The following is a 24,329-nucleotide window of genomic DNA, read 5'->3' on the forward strand; positions in this document are numbered from 1 at the left end:
ACTGTTCTGCTGCAGGAAGTCAAGAACAGTTTCACTGATGGCCAAAAGTCACTGCTTAGATGACTCCAGCTTAACCTATCACCCTCCTCTAGCTTGCATCTCCTTTGCTTCTGATGTCAAGGTTTCGCCCTTAAAAGAAAAAACTTAAGAGAAATTGAAAAAAAAAAAAAAAGAACCAACACCCTCTTTCTCTATTAAAGAGAAGAAATAGGCTAATTCTGGAAGACAGCGCTCACTAACTGCTGGGGTGCTCAAACACGGTCTCCAGTGGTTTTGGTTTTCTCCCCTGGTTTTCTTGCCCATTTTGGGCAGTATTTCCACTCAAGTAGTATTACCATGAATGATAAGATGATGTGTTGCCCTGTTCCCCTTTGCCAGCAGTCTGGTTTCATTTCTCATGGCTGTGTAAGGATGAAGCAGTCTCCTACCCAGTAGGCAGCAGGCAGAGCTGCTTTGGTGGCAGAACATCCAGGGGCAGCTTTGTTCTGGGAGGGTGAGAGGAGTCCCCTGCCCTGCTCCGCTAGGTATGGGGATCACCTGTAGTGCTGGATTAAAAAAAGGTCTCTACTACCTTTGTACAATGAGTTTGCCTAACAACTTTGAGCTACTTTTCTCTTTTTCATGTGATTTATGTTGTACAGGCTTGTGGTTATAGCTACAGATCCTTTTTAAGCTGGTTTTCACCAACCTACAGAAAGAAAGTGTCTTCTTTAATACAAGCAGTGAGCTGGGACCGAGCATCTCTCTGCTTTAGTGCTCATTTTGACCTTTACTTCTTCTTCTTCTTTGGGTTCCTAACATCTCTGTTTCCTTGCACAGTAAAATGGGGAGACAGTAATACACTGGCATAACTTCCAGATGTGTGGCAAGGATTAATTAGTGACTATGTCTGAAGTGTTGTACAAGTGATAAATAATGTTATCAGCACTGGAAGTTGTCTCTGCTTGAATAGCGAATGGCTTCATAATTACATTTTTTCAGCCTGCACTCTCTAAGCTGTTATTTTTCTTAATGACCACTCTAGTCCTTCAGCTCTGTTTTTCTTCCCAGCTACCCTGCAGCATCCCCAGCTGACACTAAATGCCAGGGGATGGGAGCAGCTGGGAAAACAATGTAAAAGGGAGCTTGTCAGGAAGCTGAGAGGAACAGCTCTTCCTGATGGCTCTGAGCGAGGAAGGAAACTTGAAATACCATCCAGTGAGGGAGGCTAATTCATCTTCTTTTGTTGAACCATCAAGAATTTTTCTGGGGGGAAGGGAAAACTTTACAACAGAGGTAGACCTACAATAAACCGACCCAAATCCCAGATGCTGCTTTCTGTCTGTCCTCCTCCAACAGTGGGCGACTGCTGGAGGCATCTGGACAATGCCCTTAACAACACACTTTAACTTTGGTCTGCCCTGAAGTGATCAGGCAGTTGGACTATATATGATCATTGTAGGTCCCTTCCAACTGAAATAGTCTATCCTATCGTATCCTATCATATCCTATCGTATCCTTTCCTATCGTATCGTATCCTATCCTATCCTATCCTATTCTCTTCTATTGCATTTCTAAGAAAATGCCTTTGATTTCCAGGTGTACGTAACATATCTATAAGGCTTCAGTGATTTATGACACTGAAGTTTATATAAATTCCCCATAAGCTGGAGGGGCTTCTGCGGTTTGGTTTGTCTGGGGGGTATGAGGCAGAACTGAGGATAATTCAGCCACACACCATGCCATTATTACTCCTATGACTTCTGTCTAACCATTTGAGCCTCCAGCTTCCAACCTGCTGCCGCGTGGCTGCTGTGAGCTGCCTGTGCTCCCTTCTGCTCACTCATAAATCTCTTGATTCTACCTTATGGCCACTTTTCCATGCATTTTCTAAAGGTTTTTTATACTGAAGTGAAAACTTCGTGAAAAAGACAGTTTCTTTCAGCACTGAAGAAGTAATTTTATTGGAACAGGAACTACAGCCCTTGCCTTTCTCTCTTACAGTGCTGTACATCTTCCTTTCTGTATAGAGATAACTTATGATCTTCCTTGCTTGCTCTTTGCTAGTTTTAGTGAATCTCTATGTATATTCCCATAATAAATAGACAAGAAGAGTTTTATAGATGAATGGCTATAAATTTTGAATTTGGATTTCTGAAAGTTTCCATAAAACCAGTGACATCTGGACAGATACAGAGGGAAATGCACATTGTCATTGTGCTTGCAAAGCTTTCACGGAAAGATATCTGACTTTGCTTAAATGATATTAAAATTAGACAGAAGACTTTTGGATAAAAGTCAGTTGCCCTCACCTAACTGTGAGCATGTAAGAGACCACATGTAAAAATTTTTGAAGTGTAGATTTGATCAGGCAAGACAAGTTTTAGTTTCATTATAGCCCCCCTGCCCCCAGGCCACCTGTATAGTTATGACTGGAAGGGATTGAGTTAATCTTCAGGAGCTCACCCTGAACAGCCATAAAGGATTTGTCATTGCTTTTTACTTCCAAAGAAAATGAGCAGCCTCCAGCTACTCTTGCACTTCATTGCTGCCTTGCACAATGTATTGTCTATCCAAACGATGTGTTTAACTTAGTATGGCCAGAAATGCAGCAGCTAGTCACTCAAACAAAGTTTAATGGCCAAAATATCAGCCAGCCTCAAAGCCATCCAAAGAAAACTTCTCCTATATTTTACTACCCCAAGAGATCCAGGTTCACAGATCAGGTCTCTGGTGACCAGCAGGTCAACAGCAAGAAGACCGCTAGCAGAAAACATTCATCTTGCCTCCCCCTCCAGACTAATACAGAAATCTAAACCCTGAGTCGACCCTGATTAGATATAGGGAAGAAATTTTGTACTGCGAGTGTGATGAGACACACACACAGGCTGCCCAGAGAAGCTGTGGATGCCAGGTTGGATGGGGCTTTGAGCAACCTGATCTAGTGAAAGGTGTCCTTGTCTATGCAGGGGGTTTAGATGATCTTTAATGTCCCTTCCAACACAAACTATTCTATCATTCTGATTATTGTCAAATACAGTTATTTCTTTAGGTTTCGCTTTTGTCAGCCTTGATTAGCCTAACCAGTCCCTATTCCTGTTCCTGTGCATTAAGATGGGGCAGTGCAAGTGCCTGGCAGTATTTCTAAATGCAAACTCAACATGCCTATGGGAAAAAACAGACACATTGTGTTTTCATTGCCCAAAGGCATGTCACAAAACTTTCAGCCTAGCAGAAAGGGCAGAACAAAGAACCTGTCCAAAGCCTAACTACAAAACCCTGATGTCACAGGGAAGGCTGTAACAGCCTTTGTTGGATGCTGGTGTCTTTTAAGTGAAAAAATATTTTGCACATATGTGCTGATGAGAGCTAAAAAAAGCATCAAAACACAATGCAGGATGACAGGACAAGTGCTCATCTATTGTAGCATGCAGGATTATAGTAAATCCTAAGCAAAGCACAAGGCCAAATTCTCAAGTGATAGCACTGTAGTTAAGTAAGCAAGATTGGCCCAAAGGAGAAGTTGGCCCAGGAGCTGCAGGGTGAAATCCCACACTAATGCAGGCAATCCGATATATATCTGCATGGATGAAATGAAGTCATTCATGTGATTAATTTTTTTAATGCTAGGGGATTTAAAGAAGAAATGTTTGGCAAAGAAGTTCTTCTAAGGTCAAAGTGTATGTTACTGATGTCTCATCTGGTCTTTGCTGGCCTCCTGTGTATACTGTGTGGCTTTTGGCATGGTAGTAGTTGTTGAGTTTGTTTTCCAACTAGCCTTCTTGGCAGACATTATTTATACTCATAGATCTTGTAGGAACTTGATATCTCTGGCACAGTTTGCCCTTCTATCAAACTTGGCTGAAATGTTAAGAGAAACATGTTCAAGCCAGCATTTTCAGATAAGCCTCTTTTTTTTTTTTTTTTTTTCAAGAAACAGTCTATAGTAGTCACTAAATTTCAGTTTCTTCTTACTTTTTATGCCCTTATCAGTCTAGTGGCTTATTTCCAAAAATTACATCAAGAAGGAAAAAAAATCAATTTATGACAAGACTGTCTTGATCAGCAGGAATTAAATGAGGTGACTCCTTTCATCAAGTAGGAAGGGCTCCACAGTACTCCATGCATTCGCTTTTTACCCCCAAAACAAATAACTCATAGTTGTGTTTTCATCAAGGCAAGCTGCTGCCAAGCACATGTATCCCTTAAGGAGCAAAAATTTAATTAGACGGCATGAGGCAAAGAGTGTGACAATATCAAAGGAATGGGTTAACAAGGAAGAGAGATTATCGCCAGGTTTCCAAAGAGTCATAACCAACCACAACAAAGAAATTAAATGCGTGGAGATTAAAAAAAATTTGAGCATGCCCTTTCTGTTTTACAAACAGTATTAAAAACCAGATTACCTTTGTGATGCTAAATGCTTCTAAAGGGTTTTCACAAAAGGGAAGATGAAGGCTGGACATGGAAAGGAGGAAGCAGAAAATTCATTTTTTATGGCAACTCGAATCGTAGAAGCTTTTTTCTGCAAAACTCTGTGGAAGAGCATCCATAGTAAGAAATTTACTCCATAACCCTGAGAAATGTATGTTCAAAGCCACAGAAGTATTTGAAACTGTGTGCTTTTACGAGGACAAAAATTACGTGGTCTTCTCCTCATGGTACGTAGTAGAGTATTTCTTCCTTGACTGGACAGTGAGAACATGCAGTGCCTCTTGGGAACCACACAGCATCTGACCTGTCGAGCGACCAGGGCAACTGAAGCTTTACAACTCATATGAAGCGACCTGAAAAGGGGTTAAAGCATCTCGCTGTTCCAGGCTAGCTCCCATCATTGTTATAGTCCAATGAAGATTATATTTCATGGAAATTAGCAGAGGGTTGGAGTTTTCTTCCCTTAAATAAGTATCAGGATACCTCTGCTGCAGGACCCTTTCTGGCCAAGCACTTGCTGTCCCAGTGACTGCACCCTTTCTCAGCCCAACCCTGAGCAAAACTGGAGGCAGGTCCTAGTTCAGGTATGTTTCCCAGACTGTGGCAGGGGAATCTCTTTATTACAGTGTTCACTGATGCTAAACATGAGCATGTCTATAGCTGTTTCTGCCTTAATTAGGCAGCAAGTCAGGGGAAATTGTGCTCCTCTGTCAATTTGGGCTATTACCTCTTGATTAAAGTCTCCTCCAGAAACTCAGGAGGTGCATACAGCAGGGAAAACAAGGAATGACAAGAAAAGCCTCCCTGTACAGACAGCTACTGGGAAGGATGCAACAGCATTCACTTAAATGTTCACAAAAGGGAAATTTTATCTAGCTGCCAGCAAGTCTGCAAACTTTTAGCCCAAGCAGTGAGCACTTGAGAAAGCTTTGCAAACCTTTGAATCGAGGGAGGGATCTGCTGCTCGAGACAGGCAACACAGTCAAGACAGCATTAGCTCTGATTAAAAAAAGCTGCGTTCAGCTTTCCTGCTGCAAAGCCATTGATATGGGATATCCCTTTGGTTGGAGTCAGCTGTCCTGGCTGTGTCCCCTCCCAGCTCCTTGTGCCCCCCCCCCCAGCCTTCTCGCTGGTGGAGTGGGTGGGTAGCAGAAAAGGGCTTGGCTCTGTGTGAGCACTGCTTAGCAGTAACTAAAACATCCCTGAATTATCAACACCATTTTCAGCACAAATCCAAAACACAGCCCCACACCAGCTACCAAGAGTAAAATTAACTCTGCCCCAGCCAAAACCAGAACAAGTTGCTTTCCAGAGCAGAAAGGTGGTGTTTTGTGGGTTTTTTTATTTCTCCCCCTGTAATTCATAATGCTTGAATAAGTGAAGCGTGAGCCCAAGGCATTTGAAAGCAGAGTGTGTTTGGCTTCTAGGTTTTCCTGCTTGTTGCAATCTGTAGCTGAACAGAGTTAATAATTAAAAGGGAGGAAGGAAAAGCAAACTTCCTGGGGAAGCTGGTGGCCATAGCACTTGGTGCAGCACCTGTGTCTCCGTGTAAATGCCTTATGTCCCTGTGTGCACCTGCCTGGAGATCTTCCCTTCTTGCTTTCCTGCTCCTGGTCTTTCTCCCTCTGTCACAGGATTTGCCCCGATCTGGGAGGCAAAGAAATATTTGTAGGAACCCAAAGGCAGAGAATAAAAAATCAGTCCTCTTGACCAGTGAGCTGCCAAGGTTTTACCTTTGGCATCCTCTCAGCAACCTCATTGCAGGGTGGCCGAGGCAGCAGGGGAGCCCCTGTACCCCCAGCCTGACTGGTGGCCCTGGGCAGCCCTTCACTGCCCTGGCATCCCAGCTTGGCCCTGGCCCCTGTGCCGGGTGGGAGATGCCTGCTCACACTGCTGGCTGGTTGCTGGATCCCTGGCCAGGCCATGCCTGCAGAAACTGCCTCAAGTGTAATTTCTTACCTGTGAATAGTTTTTTGGTCCCCTTTAGGGATACCTGAATCTCATCTGTACAAACCACCAATACAACTGAAGAAAAAAAAAATTGCTTAATATATTTACATGACTGCAATTGGTTGCTATAGCTGCATGGCTTTAAAAAATTTTAATAGTCCCCATATTGTCTCTCTTTATTTCCCTGCTGACTGGCTTTGCTTGTTATTTGTCTCTGTCCATCTCCTTTCTTCTGAGCAGAGCTTGGAGTCCCAACTGGGGTTCCGCCCTCCTGAAGCCTTCCTAGGGCTCCCAAGACATTGCACCCGTAAAAATAATACCAGGGACAATGTTTGGCTAGTAAAATCCTTCCTTGGCTCCATAAATCCTGGAATATTGCTTAGACAGTACTTTTGCCCACATACTTTTCTCCGTCTGTTTCTGGAGCGTGCTCTTGTCTAGGCGTGAAGCTCCTGCTGAGCCACTCACAAGCTTCCCAGTGTCTCTGCCTTGCTGTAGCAATGCCACAGCCCTGGTCTGGAGGCAAAACCACAGTCAAACAAAATCTAAACAAGCCAGAGAACTGTACTCACTTCCTAAGCCTTCAGCAAAGGATTGGCAACTCCAGCCATCTGCCCCACTGTCCTGGCTCTGTTGCGCAGCCTGCCCAGGCTGCCCCACCACAGGCTGCAGACCTCCACAATCAGATCACAGAGTCAGCAAATAGAGCAGGAGTCTGCAGTTCATTGCCCTGGACAAGGGGAACAAATTATGCAAATTACATGCAAGGTTTTTTTCCAACCTTTTAAATGTTTTTGGAATGGAAAGGCAATCAGAGCCTACATCACCAGTAGGTTGATCTTGGAGACCAGCTCTCCTAACCTTGGTTTCTGCTCGCAAGTGGCATGGCCTAGTTGAATATTTTGTTGTTGGTTTGTTTTTTTTTTTAACCTTCTGGGATTGGTTTGGGGGTTTTTTTGGTAAATATAAAGGTCACCTTTGAAACCTAATGGTCATAAACCAAAGTGTATCATTCTCAGTGTAAAAATCTGTAATATACAAATAATTTTGCCTTGAGCACGCACCTGGGAAAGCCAGTTTGTGCAGTATCTTTTACTCTCTGGCAGTAAGGGTTGGGATTTAGTAAATCCATTACCACTTGTGTTCTATAAGTAGAATATTCATGAACAGAGAGAGATTGTCCAATTTGAAAAATCCACTGTAGTGTAACCCCTTGGACTAAAAGCTGTTGAGCTATGTAAATATTTTAAGTATTTCAGGTATTTACTTGATGTACCCCATGATTTAAATCCGTTAAAAGGAAAAAAAAAAAAAGGAGGCAGTCCTTTTTTTATGCAGATAACAATGTTCCTGCCACACAAAGCTCAATGAAGTGGTGGTTAATAGCTGACAAGAAGTTGAGCAATAAGCTTTCTTAACAAATGACTAGTCTGAACTCCACAGCGCATTTTTCAAATATCAGCTATGATTATCGTTTCAGAAATAACTTATCCTACTGGGCACGGAGGAGGGTAATTTCAGAGTACTTTGCAAGCCTATTGAAATCAGCCACTGATAGGTCTGCCTAACTCCTGGGAGGTGTCTTAAAGTGTCAAGGTGCTGTCAGAAAGCAATTAAATAGAACAAGGGCGAGTGGTAATGCCGAGGGGAAAGAAAACTGCATGTACATGTTCAGTGGTGTGCTGCGTCCCTGATGCCCGCACCTGGGGGGCCAGCAGCGAGCACTGCCTGGGCAGTGGTGTGGGCACCCACACAGCCTGCAGGGCTTGCTGGCCACCACCACGGAGCTACAGTATCCTGCAACCATGTCCTGGGAGCTGCTCAGGGCCAACGGCAGGCCCCAGGAGGTGGACCACAACCTCAGACACATCCCTGTGAGATCACTGCTGGGTGTTTCATCCCCTGGGAGCTGCCAGCCCTCAGTGTGGAACCCCAAGGATGCGCCCCAGGGGATGCACCCCACCTGCTGTACAAAGATTCATGTGGGTGCCCCTATCCTGTCATTCCCATTGCCAGATTCCCAAACTTTTCATCATCTGTCACATCCTAGTCCTGTGTTACTCTAGGCAGTGGAGAGATGAAAGAGTTTCACTTGTTTTAAGCAGAAATCCCTCTTGGTTACCTTGACTTGGCAGGTATAAATCAAAGCCCACTAACTCTTTCTCCCATGCTTTCAGTGTAGGATCCTCTGCACTGACAGTGCTATTAAAGAATTCTGTCAGTCCATAATGACTTTGTGCAGCTAAGCGCTCATGAGCTCTGAGTGCTCTGAACTAAAGTGAAGACAAATTAAATTATATCACAGATGATCGCTCATACTATCTGCCTATCCATCCACCTATAGATATTTTTTTTCTGTTATTACTAGCAGCAAATTAAGGCTTTGGGAAATACCAGTCACATCTAAACCTATGGGGAAAGGTGGTGACAAAGTGGGTGCAAAGGTAGACCTTAGCTTAACGAGCCTAAGCTGAAGAACTCTCATTCTCTTTTTGCTTACCTCATCTGTGACATCCTAGGGTGTCTCTACATCTCTGTCACTGATTGTGGCAAAGGCTCTACAGCAGTACTGCTTGAGAGCAGCTGGAAATTGCTATCGTCACTTGGCTACTGCTGAATGTGGGTACGGCCAACATTTTTGTTTTGGGGTGTTTTGGGTTTTTTTTGTTTGTTTTTTTGTTTTGGGGTGTGAGGCCTGTTCAGTTCCCAGTGTGGTTGTTTCAAATACCCATCCAAAGCGAGAACGTGAGCTGCAGCTGCTGCGTGTGCAGCCTGGCCATATTACTCTGCTCAGAGATGACAAACCTTACGGAAACATCTTCTTCTGCACCATGCAACTTTTTGCAGAACAGCACAACTGCTCCTCCAGTTTGTGCTTTGCAGAATCACAGCCTTAAAGGACCACATAAGGCAGTGAATTACCTGAGGCCTGGATGTGCTATATGCAGGGCATCACGCAGAGTGTGCACACCCGCTCTTCACTCTGCCTGGACAGGGCAACAGTGCCCTTTCCTGGGAGTGGGGTCTATATTTGCTTAGCTGCTGAACAGCCAGGCAGGCTGCACTGAGCTGTACACAGAGTAAATTTGAGAAAGTCTCTCATGGTCTTGTGTCACAGTATCAAGAAAGGGATTGTGTAACCTGATGGGCCTGCAATAGGATGGAAAACTGGGTTAAGAGACCCAGGAAGACACAGCTGTAGTCCTAAGTCCACCTGGATGTAGAGATGATAAAACCTTTGAAGGGCTTTTCCTCAGGGGTTGGGGAGAACTTAATTTATTATCTCCTGAAAAGTGCTACGAAGTCATGCCAAGAGCCAGTCTGGGTTATTGTCCTCCCTCCCTCCCCTCCCAGAGAGGGCCATCTCCCACAGGACTGGGAGAGGAGCCAGGACCTGCTCAGTGCAGATATGGAAGGTAATGTTGGACTGCATTAAATGCTTGGGCCAGATTAACTAGGTGAGCTTCCCAGCCCAGCCACAAAGCTCATCTGACCAGAAGCATTTCTGCAGGCTGGGGAAATTGTTCTTTGTGTAGCCCAGTCAGCCCCGATAGCCTAACTGTTACTGCTAAGGAAAAGAAATAATGCCTGATGAACCTAAGCATTGTATTTCACCTGTCACAGCAATGCCTATCAAAGCATATAACCTGACAAGTCCTGAAAACACACTGTGCATAAATTGATTATGGGGTTGAGCAGATGCAAATGTGAATTGCTTGAAATTCTATGCTATTAACCCAGAAACACTGACAAGGCTTGATGCTCGGGCTTGAACCAGCTGACAGGCAAAAATGAGCAACAGTCTGACTCCAACACCTTTCAAGGCTGATGATCTAATGAGCTACAGAGATGTAGTTCAAGGATAAGGACACATTCCTGAAAAGCACAAATTGAAAATGAGCAGCATGGAAACCACTGTAACAGACATTCAAGCAAAACCAAACCCCAGTGGTTCCCAGCCCCAGGGAACAGTTGGCTAAAGAAGCAGGTGTCACTGAAATACTTTCGGTCTTCCAACTGAGAGCTTAGCGGCTACAAAACTATGCATAGGACTTCTTTCCAAAAATTCATCTGCGGTGGTGTGTTTGTGGGCTTTTAGTAGCATTACCCCCAGCTGTAAGGATGCAATGATCCTGGTGGTTATCTGTGAGTGAGGAGAGATTTCCTCCAGGAGACTTCCTAGTGCCCTTAGTGTGTGTGTGTTGTTTTCCCCATGGCAGAACACCATCACAGAAGAGAAAGTTCAGAGGCTGAAGGAGCAGTTCATGTCTGCCTACGATGTCACCACAGACAGACGCTTGCAAATTCAAGAGGTACGTCTCCCCAACCCCAGCTCAGGATTTCTTTTACTGAGGGACAGAGAATTAGGACAGACTTTTTATAGGGCCTGTAGCAATAGGACAAGGAGTAACGGCTTTAAGTGAAAGGAGGGTAGATTCAGAAGGTATAAGGAAGAAATCTTTTACTAACAGTGGTGAGACACTGGAACGGGTTGCCCAGAGGTGGTAGATGCATTCAAGATCAGGTGGGACAAAGCTCTGAGCAACCTGATCTAGCTGAAGACGTCCCTGCTCATTGCAGGGGGGTTGGACTGGATGACCTTTAAAGGTCACTTCCAACCCAAACCATCCCATGACTAGGGCCTACAGCTGACTTGGGAGATAAGGAAGACAGAACCTGTGTGGGGACTAGGGGAGTCATGGATCATTACATTAGCCAGATGTCTCAGTCTGGGGTTTATTTCCAGGGCAACAACATGCCAAGCTTGTATTTCCCATACTAGGTCAGCAGCCACCCAAGGGTTTTGCTTTTCTTTACTTTCATGGTTTGGGTTTGTTTTGGGTGGTTTTTTAATGTGTTTTTTTTTCCCAGCTTGCAAATATAATCTTGCCGGATGATGAGAACTTTCTGCTGCTTTTCCGACAGGAAACTCCCTTGGACAACAGTGTGGAATTCATGCGGGTCTGTATCTCCACCTTGCCTCTTCCCCTTGCATGCCAACAGCTTCTTCAATACCTACACTTCCATCCTTCATAGAACATAGCATAGGAAACACATGGGTATTGAGGAAGCAACCCACATTCTGACCTTTTCAGGTAGGGAATGTTGTATGTTATTTACACCAGCAAAGCAGAGATGTGGTAGCTAGGACTGGTCTAAGGGCACCCAGGGAGTTTATTAAACTTCACAAATGCTCTCAGCCACCTATCAGTCATGCTACCAGAGACAAAACCTTACGGGAGTACCTACCCGCTGATAAATTCAACCCTGTTGGCAGCTCTAGCCAAAGCTGCAGAGCCTCATCTGCAGCACAGCATAGACCAAGAGAGCAGACCAGGCATGTTTCAAACACCATTTTATCCTGAAGCATTAGCCTGGCAGGGATGGAGTGGAAATCTCTGTAAATTGGGCCAGCTGAGGAGCATAAGCCCATAAGGTTTCCTTAACCTTGCCCAATCCTCCCTCCAGTCTCTGCCTCTAATTAGCCCAGCACAGAATCTCATTTTTTCCCAAGGTTGCTTGCAGTTACTTTTATTTCACATCCAAACTGGGGGCTTCTGCAGATCAATGGCCAGTTGTGTATGGCCTTGACTTTTACTCAGGGCAATAAAAGAAGCTGCATGTACAAATTAGGTAAGAAATGCAGAGTGGTTTCTTAGTCTTTTCTTCCTTTTTTAGACAGTGTTTGCATTAAAAACGTGATAGCAGCTTGTCACATGTACAGCACCCAAGTGAGAGTAAATGGTATTGTGGGGAAAGTTTATTTTATTTCATCTACAATTAATAAAATACTAGATAATGCAACAGCTTGCTTATTATGGAAGTCCTGATATGAATCTTTAAAATCTATCACCCAAGCAGGTGATTAACTGCAATATTCATGTTGTCATATCAATCTATCCCCCTTCAGATCTGGCGCAGTTACGATGCTGATAGCAGTGGATTTATTTCAGCTGGCGAGCTCAAAGTAAGTTATTCTAACAAGTCTCTTTGGGCTTGGTATGCAGCTCGCTGGTGTCAATGAGAGCCTTTCCATAGGCTTTACCAACTTGCTGCTTTTTTGTGGGGTTGACAAATGGCATTTCTAGGTTGTTCACGGTGAGTTTAAGGACCGAGGACCCTCCATCCTTCTGACACGCCTGCAGGGATCCTGCCAGGAGGGAGGATGCCCTGTTGTTGCCCTTGCTGTCACGCTTCCTCCTTGCCTCGTCCCATGACCCCACTTATCTTGGTGACCCCCAACGACCCAAGGAGCCCCCTGAGTGCTGCATCACCTTGGCTTTGCACATGTACCTCTCCCATCTAAACAGAGCCAGTGCCATTGTGTTTTGTTACTGGGATTTCCTCACAACCCCTTCCTGAGCATGCAGATTTTCTGAACACTGATTTGTTTTTTTAAAGCTCAGGTTATTGAGGCAGAAGCCTGTTCAGAAGCCATAACTCAAACACTTTGAGCCAGCCAGGCACAGAAGCCCATCCCTGGGCTGCAGACCCTGCACTGACGTCTCAATGTGCGGCTCCAGCCTGTGCCCCAATGAGACAGAGGATGCTTAAGTGTTTTGCTGAATGGCAAATATTTTGATTTGAGATCTAGCAAATACTGCAGGACTTATGTTATCTTTTGCTTATTTTGTGAGTTAATTATGAGTCGTTCCAGTATGCCTGCTTTGGGGAAATTTGGTTATTTTCTAATTTATTTGAAAAAATATTTTTCAACAACAAAAAAAAAGTGAACTTTATGTGACATTGAATACACTAGTACTAATCAGGAATGTGAAATTAGATTAATGTAACCCTACTGAATTTGGATTGAATTTCATACTGTTATTTCTTGAATTTACTCTAAAGAGTAAAATTTGTCTCTTTCCTTACTACAGGATTTCCTGCGAGATCTCTTTTTGCAGCATAACAAGATGGTTGCTGAAGAAAAGCTGGAAGAATATACTGATACCATGGTAAGAAAAGATAGTGTTGATACTGTTTAGATTATAGCACTACCTAAAAACCACCTTAAGGGTCAATGTCTATAGGGCTATAAATGCCCTCTTCAGAGGTGTATCTTCTCCAAGAGATTCTTGTAGAAGGTTAGCACACGCTAGTGCTGTTTCTTTGCACTGCACTGGCCATCAGCTGTGAACAGCATTTCACATATTTTTGCTTTGAGTTGAACTGTTTCCTATGAGAAAACAGTTCAACTTTATGCCAAAGCAAGCTGAGCTCTAAATCCCTTTAAAAAATAGGTGCAGTGCATCCTTCTTCAGGGTACATTCAGACTCAGCCAGATCTCCAGCTCCTTCCCTCCCTCCCTCCTAGCGAATCTTTTTGCTCCCAAGACACGCAGGTATCCATCTCGTCTGCTCTGCAAAGCCCAGCAAACCTTGCTGGCTCCCTGCTGCTTCCCTGAAAGACTGGGAGACTGAAAGCTTCAATTCTTCTCCTGCTTTATCACAATATAGTTTTTATACTGCAATCAGCAACATAATGTTTGGTGTACGTTTAGTATCAGTCACCTGGATTTCAGAGCAACTTATTATATCTAGCCATCTAAAAACAAGAAAAAAAAAAGAAGTTAATTTCTGATGCAATTTGCAAGGGTATCATTTGAGTTCCACTAGCAGACACCTACCATTGCAATTTTCTAAATGATTTTCAGATGGAACTGCCTTGATTCTTGGCACATCTGTGTTTATACCTAAAAACCAGCTTGGTATGCAGGCAAACAAGGAACTGCCCGCGTATTTTGCAATGCCATGTTATGTATGCATGATGCATCGATGCCTAGAAATGTAATACTTTGTGAAAAACTGTACCATTACAGAAGAGTGTGGGTTTTGGTTGTTTTTTTCCCATAGTTATAGGACAGTGAAGGGAGAGGAATGAAAGCTGCAGAAATTATTTTTCAGCTAGCAGAGTCTGAAAACAATAAAACCCCAGAAGCTACAGCTAGGACAAACCCCTTTCTGGTAGCATTTGCAGGTAGCAAATATCTTTTATGCTGCTCCATTAAGGTTTCCATCCCCAGTGGCTAATCTCTGATCAGGTGCTGGGGAATAGGTGACCTGAAGCTTGTAGACATGGGCCAGTTCATTTCCTCCAATTCCTTTCCCTTTCCCATAATTTCCCAAGAAAGATCTGCAATTTCCACAGCCCCAACACAGCTAGATATCCATGCAGCCTGGGGCTGATGGCCAGGAGGTCTGGTTTCTATTCCCATGTTTTTTTATAGATTGGCTTTGTATCTTTGGAGAGGCAGTTTAGTCTCTAGGTTACAGGATAAGATTTGATCTGGGAAAAGGGATGCTTTGTATATCTGGGGAAATCAATGATCAGAAATGCAAATCTGGCTTATGAGGACAAAAGTTTGCAAAGCTGCAGTACCAAAAAAATCAGGAATATTAATCGTTATTAGAAAATGAGGATACAGCAGATTTTTTTTTTCCTTGTGATTCTTTGCTATCTGAAACAAGACCAAGGATGTTTATCAGTGCACGTGATCCTAAGAGCTAAGGCAGGGTGTGAAATTACAGTGCACGTATTCTTACTGTAGTAAAACAGAGGATATGAATTCTGTACATTACGGCAAAGTATCCACATGGACAGCATCTCTACAGTAGCACATATGCTGCACGAAGTGATTGTGTGGGAACTTATCTGAAGCAGGAGAGCAAAACTGCAAGGAGGGAAGAAAGATTCAGTCTTATATGTGCAGTGCTTGGAAAAAGGTAGAAGTGACTCAAGGAGCCAAGAGCGAAGGTATGGTGTCAAGGCCCAGGACAACGATAGTTCTTTGCTTTCTCTCTCTGCTTTCCACGTGGAGTGGGAGCTGCTGAAGTGCAGAGTCCTGATGGGACTCTGCCACCATCACCACTGTCTGGGAAAACAGGGGGACAGTGGCCCTTACGTTTCATTCCTAAGGCTTTCACAGACTCTGTTGTATCTTTAGCAACCAGCAGCTCCAATTCCTTTACCGCAGATTGGAAATACTTATGTTTCTCTCCCCTATTACTTTGCTCCTGCCCTTTCATCTGTTTAGGACACAAAGCCTTCAGGGCAAGGACTTCTTTCTGCTGCATACAGCTACAGGGTCTCTCACAGTGGCCCATCTATCCAATTCAGAACTTTCAAGTGCCACTTTAATAACATTCAGTTGAAATAAGCTGTGTCCCAAGGAGCTGTAGACCCATCTGTCTTCACAGGAATTTACAGATCTGTGCCCTTTTTTCTGTACATCCATGGCCAGCTGCACACATCTTAAGCAGCTACTGATACGCTGAGTGGACCCTAGAGCCTTCTGGAGAGAGGGATAAAGGGGGAAAGACAGAAACTGTCATTTTAAAGAAGCTAGCCTAGAAATGAGAAAAAAAAAAAGGTAATTTATGATTCTGTGCTTGGTATTTGCAGCTTTAGCTTGTGAGAGGTGTAAACAGATACTATGTCAACAAGGCCATGCTAAATACTTGCCACTTACTTATGCTGCTGTGAATGATCTTACATCACATTTAAAAAAAGCTGGGAAGAGGGAGAAAGTATTTCTTTTGGAAGATATTGGTTGTCTCCAGAAAGGAACATCACTTTATCAGGTTTCTTAAGAGGCTCTGCTGTTTCCTTGTGACCTTGATGTCCTCTCTTCAGAGAACACCAATATAGATTGGGGATTTGATGAACAAGGAACAAACCCCTGGAAAGAAAATAGTGAATGCATTGGCATTGCACAAGCCCCTGCTAACTCAAATCTTAAAGAGCACTAAAGCCACTGGAGAAAGCCACGAAAGAAGAACATTTGAATTCTCAAGACTCTTCATGGGGGAATTAAAGTAGCAACGCTGTGCTGAGGAAGTCCCTTTTCAGGCACAGTTCTTGTTAGTTTTCATGACTAGGCATATATATGTTTGTATTAATAGTCATTAGGTGTGTATTAATACTTATTCACGTGCACCCACTTGCATGACAAGATACATACTCATGTGCAGTTCTGAATCCTTGAAACCCTAGGCTGGTCACCTTCCCATGGGCTGTTAGCAGGGAGCAGGTGCTCAGAGGCTGAAGCAAAGTCTTGTATTGCTCTGAGCCTCTCTGGCCATGAGAAGGTGCCCGGGGGTCCTGCAGTGCGTGCTCCAGCAGTCAGGGCGAGCATAGCTAGAAGAGGTTTTTAAGAGCATGGTGACAATATTCTACCTTCCTGGAGTTACACAAGCTGGAGAAATGAAAATTTGCTCCCTTGCTGCTTTGTGATGAGAAGGAGGTTGTGGAAGATGACAGTAGTACTAACAACCTTTCCTAATCCCTCCCCACACCCCCCAGAGTCAAGCTGTTACTAGGCTTCTGGGTCCTGGTGAAGTTTCAACCCATGAATACCCAGCTCTCATGTGCATTTGACAGCATTTTGTCATGAGTGACAGCTTCCATAGCTGTGCATGCACACAGCTGCGTACCTAAGCAGAATATTGTAAATGCGGGAATATGAACTAGATTTAAGTATTAAATATATAGATATAATAAATTAAGTATTCATCCTTTTTTCTTCCCTAAGAACAAATTCTCACTCAGCTTTTGTGTCTTGGCATATGTTACCGCCTTGTTCGTAGAAACACTGATAGTTCCTAGCTTCCCAGACAGTAGCAAGTACTTCTGGTTTGTAGTCCCAATGTCTACAAGCCACATGCACAGTACGCCTCATTACTGGGGCAACCTTCAGCAAATTAAGTTACACATACTGCTGCAACAGCACACACGCAACACTGACATTCACTTTTTGCATTGCCTTATGTTGATAATGTCAGACTGAGTGTAAAAAAGTCCTTTAATCTAAGCATTATTATATTTTAGCAAAATGTAAAGGATAAATTCCCCAAGTCAGCATGTTATCTTTGCCCACCACAAGCTAAAATCCCAGAGGGGCAATAATGGAAGTGCAGCAACTAATAATTCAACAAGCATTGGTCCTGAACTACAGCATCTGAAAGTCTGTAGATGGAGATGGCTGAAGATTAAATCTTAACCCCAGAGAAGTCAATATAGAAATTGTCCAGGCTGCAACGATGCCAGGGTTTTGCTGTGCTTACCTGCAAAGGTTCTCCTGGGGACCGAGCTGCATGCCCTGAGCACAGGAACCTGCTGCTGACTAGCTGAGGGCTCCTCATCTTCTTAGAAACAGCTTGACTTCTCCCTGAAGATGGTCTGTCTCCATGAGTATGTACCTCTACTGTACATTGCCGGGATTTCTGGTCCTTTTGTGGCTGCTATCTGTCCCCTGTGTGAGGACAATGGTCAGGGCTCAGTGTGGTCACTTTGGCTGTGAAAGCCTGTCTGTCTGTGCTCAGTGCCAATGCCAGTGTACTTACATAGGGAAGTAAAAGTCAGAGTACAGAAAATCCAAGTGATTTAACCCCCTAACACCTTACTGGCCAGGCTACCTTGTCTGTGTTAATGAAGTCTTTTAAGACCACCAAAGAAATGGTGTAATAATGGAAAGACAAATGTTTATTGTATTGAAAAAAGTCTAAACAGAGTTCATTATGTGTTTTAACACACTGAGAAAACTTCCCAAAGCTCTAGAAATACAGTAAGAGTGGAATATAGCCTAAAAGACTGGTTGCCTAAAGGAGCATCCCTTCTCCTGGTAGTGGTCCATGCTGGCCTCCCTCCCAGGTGGCTCTGTAAGGATGCCGTGACGCCCAAGAGACTGCAGTGATGCACTGGCACTACAACCATCACATCTCCTAACCTCAGCCACCATGATGAGAACCCCCTCCATTCCCAGAGAGCTCCCTCCCGGCTTTGAGTGGGTGTAATTCCTCTTGTTGCTTTGCTGTGTGTAAAAAGAGAGGACCCACACAGCTGATGAGCACAATGGAGGGAAATCTGCCTCCTGTGTCCCTTCTAGACTTAATCCCATTGGTGCTGTCACCTCCAGTTTTGCACCACACTTGCTATGGCATAAACCAGGGGAAGCAGAAAATCCCATTTAAGCTCAAACCCATTTAAGATGAAAACCAACAGAACTCAGGAGCCTGCAGGCTTTTGAAAACCCTAGCTGATAGGAACCAAAACACTCAGAAATCCTGCCCTAAACAACTTGTCTGGATTACACAGGCTATCTGGCCAGGCAGAGCACTGATCTTTTGTCCTGAGGGCAACCTGCTGGCCACTGGGCCCTCCTACCACTCTGCAAAAGCCTTTGTGCCCCCACCCTTCCTTAAGGAAAAAGCCAATAGGCAGTCCTGCAGCTAGGGCACGTGCCTGTCTTCATATACATATACCCTCAATAACTTTTGTACTCGCTGGCCAATTACGGTTACAAGCAACAGTTACAGCTGTTAGGTGTAGATACCCCCAATGTATATATTTGTGAGAGCAGGGGGTTAGGCATGAGCCGACTCTTTCCTTGTTCTGCCTGAGGGATAAAATGCTTTAGTATACACACAGACCCAGAATCAGAGAAGGTTTAAAAGCAGGCTTTAGTGAGTCCACTGATCACAGAACTATTTATTTTAGTTGTTTACTTCTTTTATTATCTCTGTCATGGAAAATAATTCAGATTTGTAGCATTATATTGCTCTCCAAAGTACACGTGTGTGTGTGTGTGTGTGTGTGTGATATTGTGGTGTTTCAGTGACCTTCTTTACAACACCAGACTGGGAAAGCAGAACTATTTCCTTTGCTGAATTCAAAGCCAATAGCAGTTTTGATTTTTCACTTAGAAACCCAAGAGGTAACAACTCTTATTTTGCAAACCCAGCTCTTACTTGTGCTCTGCCTCGGAGTCCATGGACTACGTTCAAACAAACAGAACTAAGACTTCCCTAGTGCATTGCCATTAAAATGTCAGTGAATTAATTTGTGCAAACACTTTAAAACACAGGGCAGCTTGACAGTAAAATAAATGCATCATTTTATAAAGCATACTGCTAGATGAAACAAAGCTTTTAGTAAAACGAAGTGCTATTTAAGCATGCCAGACCTTGTCCTTGACCACATTAAGATGTTTCATAGCAGCCTGGCAACATAAATATACCTTTCAAGAGTATAAACTGAAAATCCATCAAGTTCAATATATCAAGATGGTGTGTAAAGGCAAAAGTTTAAATTAGAAACAATGTCATAATGATTTCAAATATCTGCTTCTCCCATAATGTATGCTTCATCACGTGGAGTGGGTACCCTCTGTCATTCTTTGTGTCCTTACATACAAAATTAGCAGATCAGATCAAAAGCTCATATGCTTGAAAATTGAAAGTTTAATTAGAAAACATTTCCCCAGGCTTTTCCTAAGTAATGCAGCCCAAGACTGCCAGGTAGCGGGTATGCATGAGCTCCAGCTGTCCAGATAACAGGATTAGGTCTATCTTATTAGCTGTGGTATCTGAACTAATTCAGTGAACACTAGTCCATCTTCCCTACATGTTTTCCATCTTTCATGTGGAAGCCACTGGACAAGAATTAGCTTGGCCTAGCTCTTCCAGCCAGATTTTTATTTTCTCTCTGTTAACTGATACGAACAATCACAATTTTGCATATATTTGAAAATCGTATTCAGGATACTTCTTGCAGAAAAAGGCCAAACAATTTGAAACTTTCTTGGTACTGCAAAAGCAGAGCTGAGTGAAGGAGGTCAGAGAGGGGAGCTGGTTAGCTATAAGAAGACATGGTCAGCTCCTGAAGGTTTAACATTAAGCTTGAAGATAGGGTGCAAACAAAGCAAATTGTCTGGAAATGTTGCTTTTCATTAAGTGTTCCACTAAGGAAAGTATTGTCTCCACAGTTAAGTGTGTTTTAATGGACTCTGCACTACTGCTGGAATATTGTAAAGGGTTCAGAAATGGATAGATTTGAAAACCACTGGCTCAGGAAATCGGGAAGGAAGCAGAAAGATGTTTACCTCTAAACTCCACCTCTAATCTAGCCTGTTTCATTAAGGGAGCACAAATCTGTTCAGCCTCCAGGGGTTTTGTGACTCCTGAAACCAAGAAAACTTGCTGCACCCAAAAAGTACAGCAGATGCAGGGCAGGCAGGACACCCAAAGTCCCAAGACAGGAACAGCTGTGCCAGGGTGCTTATTTATTTATTCTGTGGAAGAGCTATTTATTTATTCGTGAAGAAGAAATGAGTGCCTTCAGCTGGAGCTGGCCTGCCCCAGGCAGCAGAGTCCCTGAGAGCTTCACCCCGTGCTTCCCACCAAATACTGTCCCCCACCACCACACCAGACACGCCGCTTTGTGGTAGCTTCCTACAGACCCTGTGGGTAACTAATGCTCCTTGGTGGCCTAAACAGAGGGAATTAGAGCAACATTTTCAAAAGAGCTTAAGTTACTGTAGAGCCTAGGGACTGTGATATTCCCACCACCCAATGCCGGTACTTTCTCAAACTGGCTAAATAGGGGTTGTTTCCATAAGCTTCCTTTATGGAGTATTTTTCAGAGTAATAGTGTAAGGTGGATGTTGCAAAGCCACCTGTGGTGGAGAGTCAGCAAAACTGAACTAGTAGGGTTATCTTCCTCTCCTTACACAGCAAACAGAACCAGCTTAGGCACTGGCATCCCATTTGGAGAGAGGCTTTTAAAATCTTGCCTGGGATGATTTATTTCTAGAAGGAACATTAACCATTTTCTATTGCCTGCAGAATAACTCCCTTGTCAGCCAAAGACTGAAAGCTCAGGTTGGCCTCTCTGATGTCAGTGGGAGGCTGTCATTGCAAAGGCATGACTCCCCTCGGTGGCACCAGTAAAGGCAGCTTCTGTCCCATCCCTTCCTCCAGCCTTGCCTCGTAGTGGCCCCAGCAGAGACCAGAGGAGAGGCTGGTACTGCAGTGGGATAACCGATGGGGCAGAAGGCAGGATGGAAAAAGTTAGACAAGCTGAAAAGGCACAACTTGGACTGATGCAGCCTGAGATAAGTCCTCAGGATGGCTCAGCAGCTTTATTCCTATCTCCATTTCTAGAGTGAAGGAAGATTTAGAAGTCTTTCTTCTGTCATTTAGTGGCTCTGCACGAAACACATGTTGGGCCAGTGAAATGGGAAAGTGGCCTTCTGTGTGCCACTGAACATCCACATAGCTCTCAGGATGTCATTTTCCCAAAGATATCAATATGGACCTTCAATCATTCATAGGAGTTTTATACTGTCTTTCAGTGGGAGGGAAAGTGAGCCCCCATCCAAACTTCAGTAGTGTAAAACACTCGGAGTAATTAATGAAATAAAACCCTCTTGCAGAATCTGAATCTAAACCTGGTGCAATAAATGGTTACCATGAACTCACTGTCCTCAGCACAGCTCCCTGCCCTTGAGCAAGGGGCACGGAGGAGGCAGCATGGACAGAATAGGCAAGGTCTCCCTGAGAATGCAGCTCTCCAGATACTACCTCTCCTCATGCCAGTGTCAGGCTCTGCCCTGGTTTCACTGCTAGGAAGTGCTCAAGATCTGCTGCTGGCTCCCATGTGTTCAGGCTCCGTCAGAGCAGGTGGTCCTCTCTGTCTAAGCCTCCTGAGAAGGGGACTGCTATGGGCCTTCTCCAGCAGGTGTGTGATTGCACCAGAGATTTGTAGTAGCCTGGTTACTTATAACTACTAAATAAGCAAATGTGATTTATGAAGGTAAGATTAACGCATATTCCCTTCCTGACTATCTGACAAAAAATGTCAATCTGTCTTACTAAAATACTCATCTTCACCCACCCACCCCCCTACAATATGGAATATGTTTTTTCTAGAACTTTGAGCCATGAGTTACTGAGGTTTGTAACCCATTAAACATCTCCCCCTCTTTCCCTGTAACAGACGCTTTTTTTGTGCCTTGCAGAGAAACACAGTAGCAAATACAATAAATAAATAAATAAATAAATTCTGGTGGTGACTCATCAAAAAGATCATGTTAAGGAAAAGGTAATGTTAAGGAAAGGATAAGTTTTGTATTCACACAGGTTAACTTCTAGACATTTGCAGCCTGAACCTCCTTCCCAGTCTTGGCACTTTCAGACAGCAGGCTTTGAGCTGAGCTTTAGTGGCATAAAACCCTGACCTGAGTGCCTATCTGAAGGTGACATTTGCACCTCAGCTGCTCGGTAGCCACAGCAACAGTCAAAGATAAGGATGGAGTCAGGATGGAAGCATTCATGAGTTCCCCCTCTTTTTTCCAGCATTTTTTTCAGGGGCCATAGCAAGGCCAGTTTTAGTTTCTTAAGGTGTTTGCTGTAGCTCTGTCTTTATCTCTGTGTAAGGTAGGAAGGGAGAAGTGCCAGGTTTGGTTGCTTGGGCTGTGGCTGTCAGGAAGCAGGAAGGCTTTGCTATCCTCTTGTGCCACACTTGCACTTGGTGCTAGCAGAGGACACCATGCCACCTGGGGCTTGGGCAAGCACTCCAAGCAAGCAAGCAGAGGTGAAGGCACTGGGCAGACCAAAATGTGTATTGGTTGTTTCGTATGTATGTTTTCCTCGGGGGGCCTATCCATTTTATCTCTGTCTTCTTGATTTTTAGATGAAAATCTTTGACAAAAACAAAGATGGACGGCTGGACCTGAATGACCTGGCAAGGTAGGCTCTAGTAATATCAGTGGGCTTTTTCAGCTCACGATGGCAGATCCAGGCAGGGTGATGATCTCCCTCTGGGGACATGCATTTGAATCCTACCTCCTGTCACATTAAATCAGGTACTCTGATGGAGGCATCCCAGGTCTCAGATGCATGGTCCCCATCCCAATAGTCCGAGACCCTAGAGCTGGTGACAGTGAGCAATATCAGGACCTGTTTGTGCATCACCAACACACCTGGCATGATCCATGCTACCTCTGTGATGCTCCTCATGAGGTGGTGAAGCGGCCAGTGGCACTGTTTCTCGAAAAGAAGAATGGTGATCCCCTTCAGCAGCATCACAGATGTACCTTTATTTCACATCATTGTGCACAGCAGGGATCACAAAGAATTTTTGCTGCTAGTTTGAGGAATAAGAGTGCTACTACAAAGGAGTTTGCCAATGGCAGTAAGGAAGGATTTGGAAAGACAAGGTGAAGACACTTGTGATTGAAGCTGGGGACTCAGTCATGGGCCTCTGTCTCTTTTCTGTCCTTGATACCTCAGAGGCTTTTGTATGATTTTCGCTGCATGTGAATAGAGAGTGTGCCTCTGTCTGTAACTGTGTGTGCAATGGCTGGACGGGACTTTAAACGTGCAGGTACAGTCTTAAAATACCAGTTGGGGGGTTGAGAGGAGAGAGGTGCAGGTTCGCCACTGTTACTTTCTGCTTGGGATCACAACAAATGCCACAATGCAGGAAAAATACCTGCAGTGCATGTAGCAGTCCTCTTTGACCACTGAATATATGAAGAGAAACAGAGGCAGAATGGAGAATATCTAAAGGGGGTTGCTGTTGCATTTTCCTTTTAAATACAGTTCCAACTGAGGTTCCCCCCTGGTCTAAGCACATTTCTCACACACCAAACCTCTCCGTGAGCAGACACAGCTCAGCATACCCAGTGTCACAGGTTTTTAAACCTGGGGGTTAGCAGAGCAGCTGGATGACAAAAGGTTTTATCAGTGCTGTGGGGGGCTTTGGGAGGGGAAAGGAGAGGAATTTACCCAGTCCCAATGCATACCCAGTATGAGTTTGTCCTTCACTTTTACAGCCACCAATTCTCCCTCCAAAAGAGAGCGATAAATTACTCTTTCCTTTCACGCAGCACAGCAATCCAGTCACGAGGAATGATTGTCTGGTGGTTCTTGCCTCAGAGGCTGACAACCTCCATTGCGCTGGACCACCAGAAATACTCTGGGAGAAGCAATGGCACTAAGGAACACGTCTGCAGAGAGCCAAAGGGCACCTGCCGTTCCCCATTAGACAGGGAGAAGGGCATGTGCTCCTGTAACAGCCCTCCATAAATAACCCACAGGCAATTTTTTTTTATGAAGGCCTATAATCTAAAATCCCTTCGCTTTATGAACCAGAAGAGTTCAGAATAGTTTGTGTGCAGGTGATAA

The 24,329-nt window shown here is 44.1% G+C and overlaps 1 protein-coding gene across 1 annotated transcript in view; it reads left to right on the forward strand.

The window, feature by feature from the left end:
• CARMIL1 (capping protein regulator and myosin 1 linker 1) overlaps positions 1 to 24,329 on the forward strand; it is a 238,805-nt gene that overhangs the window by 211,329 nt on the left and 3,147 nt on the right. Inside the window, exons 40-44 of the mRNA XM_055704622.1 lie at positions 10,584 to 10,676; positions 11,236 to 11,325; positions 12,275 to 12,331; positions 13,242 to 13,319; positions 22,834 to 22,889. Of these exons, the coding sequence (XP_055560597.1) occupies positions 10,584 to 10,676; positions 11,236 to 11,325; positions 12,275 to 12,331; positions 13,242 to 13,319; positions 22,834 to 22,889 (374 nt within the window). The remainder of the gene's footprint in view (positions 1 to 10,583; positions 10,677 to 11,235; positions 11,326 to 12,274; positions 12,332 to 13,241; positions 13,320 to 22,833; positions 22,890 to 24,329) is intronic.

This window comes from Falco cherrug, chromosome 3 (assembly GCF_023634085.1).
Source record: "Falco cherrug isolate bFalChe1 chromosome 3, bFalChe1.pri, whole genome shotgun sequence".
NCBI lineage: Eukaryota > Metazoa > Chordata > Aves > Falconiformes > Falconidae > Falco > Falco cherrug.